General features: G+C 44.6%; 1 protein-coding gene across 1 annotated transcript in view; it reads left to right on the forward strand.

Annotated features, from left to right (window-relative positions):
* The first annotated feature begins 12 nt into the window (after positions 1-12).
* Positions 13-5,914, forward strand: part of ZNF641 (zinc finger protein 641) — a 9,644-nt gene continuing 3,742 nt past the window's right edge. The window contains exons 1-5 of the mRNA XM_004384536.3: positions 13-393; positions 2,466-2,674; positions 3,258-3,349; positions 4,476-4,605; positions 5,236-5,349. Of these exons, the coding sequence (XP_004384593.2) occupies positions 254-393; positions 2,466-2,674; positions 3,258-3,349; positions 4,476-4,605; positions 5,236-5,349 (685 nt within the window). The 5' untranslated portion in view covers positions 13-253. The remainder of the gene's footprint in view (positions 394-2,465; positions 2,675-3,257; positions 3,350-4,475; positions 4,606-5,235; positions 5,350-5,914) is intronic.

The raw sequence follows: 5,914 nt of genomic DNA on the forward strand, positions 1-5,914 counted from the left end.
CACAGGTTACCCCACTTGTTCTTGCCCCAGTTCACTAGAAACCTGTTTTCTGACCTCACTTCCCCTGTTCCAGTTTAATCCACTCGGATTCTTGAAATCTGACCCTCTCCAGGGGCACTGTGACAAGAAGGGGAAAAGAAGCAGCCTTACCCTGGAGCTGGCTCCTGCCCCGCCCACGCCCCAACCCCGATTAGGGGCCAGAGATCCCGGAGGGAGCCCTACACGTCCCTGTGCCCTTGGGCTACACATTTCGATGACATGGCCCTTTCTCTGTTCAGCAGCACTAGCTGCAAAAGCTTCCTTCTGCAGGTGCCTTGCTACTCAGATATGTGAGGAAAAGGGGGAGATGGAAGCCCTAGAACCCAGGATCATCCTGGAACCAGGAGAAACCAGGTTAGGACTGCCACCTTAACTGCCCAGGTGCTGGCTCTGACACGGTGAACATCTTAGGAAATGCAGTCTGAGGACAGGAACCTACCCCATCCTTTGCTGAGATTTTGCCAGCTCATCTACAGGTTGTCTGTCGGCAGTCAACAGAGGCTCACAGCTGGCCCAGTGGGCTCTAAGAGGCATCCCATCAAAGGACTTTGCTGTTGGGGGAAATGGAGAAATGAGTTTGAGACTTGTGTCCAGATATTTAGCAAGAAGTAAAGCCCTGGAAGAGGATTTGCCGAGGGAGGTAGGAAACAAGGAAGACCTTGGAGGAAGAGGGGGAATTAGTGTCTTGTGTGGTAAAAATGAAGAGAATACAGGAGATGGAATTCAGTAAAGCCCCTTGTAGAGAAGCTAAAGAAGAGAGCTAAAATGGAAATTTCCCTTTATTGGTTTATCAAGATTTTCCTTTCTCATGAGAAATGTCTGAAAAGGAGACTTCTCCTAAACTGGGAATCAGTCCAGGATGCTCCCATGAGGCCCTCATATGTTTCTGGACTTCTGAGATGAAAGGGGAATTTGTTCTCCCTGTGTGTGGACTTAGGGTTCCCACCTCCTCTTTCCTCTTCTTTTGTCAGAGACAAAAATGGAAGAAAATAAACGATTTTGACATTTGTTTTTACCTATCCTGGCCTTCAGGGTTCTTGCAAACGTTATTGGATGGATGTCTGTTCAAGAGTGGGCCAGAATAGTTACTAAGATTCTGATCTTGGAAGCTTTTCACTAGCACTGACTGTTTGGGTACTGAATAAGAATCCCAGAAGTATGATGTTGCCAAGCAAGAAGGGATTCTATTCAGTCTCATAGACTTATTTCTCTGCCGTAAGGCAGGGAGGCCCTATCACAACACAAGTACTACCTGTCCTGCTCTTAAGATATCCAGGGAAAAGAAGAGCTCACAACCTGGTCCTGTACACTGCAGGATTGTTATTTAGAAATTTTTTTTAAATCTAACCTAAATCTCTTCTCTTGTAATCAAAGCCTGTTTCTTCCATTTGATCCACATAAAGATAGAAAACACGTCTCTTTTTATTCATCGGTAGCATCATTCATCAGCCCTCTCCAGGCAAGAGAAAATTACGTCATCGTTTTTAACTTTTCCCCAATGGTCCTATTTCCCATCCCTCTCTTCACTTTTGTTTCTTCCTCTGAACACACTCTGGCTTCTCCACACCCTTCTTTAAAATTGAATATGGTTTTCTATTGAGCTCTGAGTCATCCCTGCCAAACAGATTCATTCCTGTGTCTCAAATCACAGGGCCATTAATTCACCCCGGGGTCATGTTAGCCCTACTGCTTCCTCTTTTTCCACCTCTGGTCCAAACCCTTTTTGTTCTGTTTTGCTTTTCCCTACTAAACATCAGCTCCTCACTGACCAAGAATTTATTTTATCTATTAGAGTTGCTTTGGAGTGTTATACCCACTTTCCAAGATATTGGTCTTTCTACCATATTTACTGTCAGTTCTCATCGGAGACAGATGATGTGTCTGTTAAGGCTTGTCCTACGTGAGGCACATTTGACTCAGCCTCATAAAAGAGATACATGCTCATCACACACATAACCCTTTGCCTGGGACTTCTACCTGTAGTAATAATTTCATTCTAAACTAATTGATGAGAATGTGATTTGTGACAGAAAGTTTTATGTGCCGTTATATCCATCTTTGTTTAGTGCAGATCCTGTATTTTCAGTAGTTGAAATTAAATGGATAGCTTTTTTAATTTCCAGAATCATTCTTTCTTTTTTTAATGAACTTCTTCCAGCCTTCAGGGATATTCTGCTTCTACCACGAGGTCCCCAAAATAACAGTTAGTGACTTTGCTATGTAGCACCTGCCAATTTCTTAGTTCCTCCAAGAAGTCTGGTGTCAGGCTCAGTTGATTAGAACACATCAAGCTTTTAAGGTTCATCTTCCATCAGGCTTCTTCTATCCAGTTTCATCTTTTATCCCTGGGGCTGTTCTCCATAACTCCCTTAGAAATATCATCCCTTACCGTTTTCATGGGCACAGCTGATATGACTTTGTTCCAGGTCACAATTTGGGTTTGCAGCCAAAATGCTTTCAGAGCAGACAGCAGCCCTGGGGGCCGGATGGGAATCAATGAATGTCCAGCTGGATGGAGCAGAGCCCCAGGTGGAAAGGAGAAGCCAGGAAGAGGGGCCATGGAGAACAGCTCCAGGGCCACTGGAACACCTGTGCTATGACCTTGAAGAGGAGCCACAGTCTCTTCAGGAGAAGGGTGAGAGCCCACAGGGTACTGTGGGAAGCATAATGCAGAGTCATCTCCTAATCTCTGTTCAAAAGGTAGAGTTAAGAACCACGAAATTGCCATGGACCAAACAATATAACCAATACCAGGACCAGTCAGGTCTTCCTAGTCTCAGGAATGGAAGGAGCTCCAGGATTCTGTAAACCATGTGACTGGGCTTCTCTCCACTCCTAGCATAATCACTCCCTCCATATAAGGCAAGTGCTCAGGTTAGTGGGTAGTGACTGTGGAAGACGAGGAAATGACAGCAACACTGATTACTCTTGGAGGACACACCCAGTGAGATGCACTTTACTAGATGAAAATCACATTCAAATAATATAAATTCAAATCATAACTAGGCTAGTAGAGATGAATAACATAAAAACTACTAAAAGCCACCCAGTACCCTTATAGAACATTTTGAGTGAAGGCCTATTCATCCATATTTTTGAATGTTACCAACAGGCATAGATACAGGAGAAGATGGGACCTTTAAACCCCTCTAAAACAGGACCCCACATCACTGGGAAAGAGTGCATAGTTCTCTAATGGTTCCTTTCTCCCTCACCAGCTCAGTCAGCTCCTTGGGTTCCTGCCATTCCCCAGGAGGGGAGCACCGGAGACTGGGAGATGGCAGCTGCACTACTGGCAGCCGGATCACAGGTGGGCTGTGCTTCCCTGGACCTCATCACTGCTGCCTTTCTATACCTTTATAATCGCCCCATTGATTTGTTATGTCGCATGATCACTAATGGTGTGCTCATCTAATAACTGAGCAGATTCTATCCCTGCCTTGTGCAAAATAGCTTCGGAAAGAAGAATGGAGGCATAGCAAGAAGAGGGGAATTCCTTGGAGATTAGGGGTTATTAATGGATGGCTATGCTATCCACAAGGGGATTTTCAGAACAATTAATTCCTTTAAGAAATGAATCTAGAAAGATTAGGAAAAGGGGACCTGAAGGTGGCTTGGAAGAACATTGAGTGGGCAGGATTGGGTGGATGATGGAGCACTTTCAGAAGAAAGAAAGATACGAAGAGGGGCAGAGCTAGAGAGGGAAAATGGCTTTAGATTCAGAAGGCAATAGGAGAGCCATGGGAAGATGATAATAGTAGCGACACTCCCAGAGTACTTACCATGTGTGCTGTTCTCTGAGTACTTTACATATACTAATTTATTTAATCCTGAGAGCAACTCAGTTATCCCCATTTTACAGATGAGAAAATCGGGGTAGGGAGAGATTAAGGCACTTGTGTAACGTCATACTCTAGTAAGTGGCAGATCTAGGAGACATTTGGATTGAGAATCTGGGTTCCTACACACCATACTATGCTGCCTCAGAAGATAAGGATATGGCATAGCAGGGGAGGCAAGAAAGAATATTTTATCTATATCATTTTGTGCCGATGGAAAGGGAAAGGTCATGTAGAAGAACGAGGAGATGGTACAGAATTTCTGCAGTGAAAAGAGTAAGGCAGGTGGGAAGAGACTGGGCAGACACCTGTAGGTAAACAGAGGGAGCTGAGTTAGTAGTGCCTCTGACTGCTCATGATCCCACATAGGAAACTTCTCTAGAGACATTACCTTCACTCACTCCCTGATGATCTACCTCTTCCCTCTTCATTTCCTCTTTACCAAAACTATGTGCCCTACCCAGGGACCTCTGGGTGATTAATTCCTTTTCTAGATCCTCTCCCGCCCTGTCTCCTCTACTACCTCAGCCTTTTATACTGAGGTCACATTTTCCTTAGGGAACAGCTGCTGACAGAAGATGCCACATTTTGTTTCAGGGCCTGGTAACCATTAAGGATGTGTCGCTGTGCTTCTCTCAGGAGGAGTGGCGGAGCCTGGACCCCTCTCAGACAGACTTTTATGGAGAATATGTCATGCAGGAAAACTGTGGGATAGTGGTCTCTCTGAGTAAGCATGACCTTCCCCAGCCACTCAAAGATTGTACTCTGGGAGGATGGAGCCATCTGCTCCAGGGCTGTTGGATAGTGTCTGTCTAGGGTTCTTTCCGTGGCAGGAAATCTAGGCTCCCATCAGAGAAAGAATGTTGGAGCTAATCCAAAAAGAGTGGAAGTGAGGCATCTTTAAAAAAAAAAAAAAGCAAAATAATTCTGAATTGTGGAGAAAGAACTTCAGGTTATTCTTGGTTGGGAATTGGGAGGTTCTTATAAAGCAGGGAAAGGGACATATCTGAGAGATGGAAACTCAGGAACTATTTAGGGGGAGATGTAGGTGCTGGGGGAGGGGACAGCTGTATTAGGGCTAATTAAGTGAAGTTATGGCCAGAAAGGAAAGTTGGGCTGGAAGTATTTGAACAGAAGAGGTCAGACTCATTGGGGAGGAAAGTATGAATTTCTAGGAGGAAGAAGAGGGACTTAACGGAAATGGGTGGGGTGGGGAGGAGGGGAAAAAAAAAAAGGCCTGTATCTGATCCCCTTTTATTTAAAATTCCAAGGAATAATCTGGGAAACAGCTTTTTTTCAGAAATATAGAATTACTATTGAACTAATTGACATCTCTATTTTCCTTTCCCATGGACAGGATTTCCAATTCCCAAACTGGACATGCTTTCTCAACTAGAAGGTGGGGAAGAACAATGGGTCCCTGATCCCCAGGACTTGGAGGACAGGGACATCCTGAAGGTCACATATACAGGTGAGGACCTAGAATAAAGTTCCAGCCACTGCCTACACCCCTCTCAGGGTACCATCAATATGTGTCCCTCTAATCCCTCTACAACCTCAGAGAGTTACAAAGTTGAAAAGTTTAGAGATCTTTTTCCTCAAAAACAAGGCAGTGTAGCAGAATGGTTTAGAGGGCAGGGTCTAGTGCCAGACTTTTTGGATTTGAATCCTGGACCATAGCTGTTGTTGTTGTTAGGTGCCATCGAGTCGGTTCTGACTCGTAACAACCCTATGTACAACAGAACGAAGTACTGCCTGATCCTGTGCCATCCTCACAATCGTTATTATGCTTGAGCCCATTGTTGCAGTCACTGTGTCAGTCCATCTTGTTGAAGGTCTTCCTCTTCTTCGCTGACCTTCTACTTTATCAAGCATGATATCCTTCTCCAGGGACTGATCCCTCCTGATAACATGTCCAAAGTTTGTGAGATGTAGTCTCACCATCCCTGCTTCTAAGGAGCATTCTGGTTGTACTTCTTCCAGGACAGATTTGTTTTGTTCTTTTGGCAATCCATGGTATATTTAATATTCTTCTC

Source organism: Trichechus manatus, unplaced genomic scaffold, assembly GCF_000243295.1.
Source record: "Trichechus manatus latirostris isolate Lorelei unplaced genomic scaffold, TriManLat1.0 scaffold00123, whole genome shotgun sequence".
NCBI lineage: Eukaryota > Metazoa > Chordata > Mammalia > Sirenia > Trichechidae > Trichechus > Trichechus manatus.